Consider the following 315-nt stretch of genomic DNA (forward strand, 5'->3'; position numbering starts at 1 on the left):
CGGGAACACGCTGGTGGAGTTCAGGAACCTCGACAACTTCAAGCAAGGTGGGCTTGCGCCATCCCTGATGCTGTTCTGGCTGCTGGTTGGCTGGTCCAAGTAGCGTCCCCATCCCCTGGGATGCTGCACTGTGGGGGGATGCTCTGCCCAGGGACCCTCCCCTCTTGGGTGCTGGCACCAGGTGTGTGGGGGTCAAAGCATGGGGCAGGTCAGGCTGCCCGTGGTGGCTCTGGACTTACTTGTCACCATCCCAGGCTGCAGCCGGTGGCCGGGGAGGGCGCGCGGGCAGGGCTGGGGGGAGAGGGGGCTCGCGCG

At 67.0% G+C, this 315-nt stretch overlaps 1 protein-coding gene across 1 annotated transcript in view; it reads left to right on the forward strand.

Annotated features, from left to right (window-relative positions):
• Positions 1–315, forward strand: part of LOC104489151 (olfactomedin-like protein 2B) — a 2,426-nt gene that overhangs the window by 916 nt on the left and 1,195 nt on the right. Inside the window, exon 2 of the mRNA XM_010131279.1 lies at positions 3–47. Coding sequence (XP_010129581.1) covers positions 3–47 — 45 coding nt within the window. The remainder of the gene's footprint in view (positions 1–2; positions 48–315) is intronic.

The sequence above is a fragment of the Buceros rhinoceros genome, unplaced genomic scaffold, assembly GCF_000710305.1.
Source record: "Buceros rhinoceros silvestris isolate BGI_N320 unplaced genomic scaffold, ASM71030v1 scaffold35942, whole genome shotgun sequence".
NCBI lineage: Eukaryota > Metazoa > Chordata > Aves > Bucerotiformes > Bucerotidae > Buceros > Buceros rhinoceros.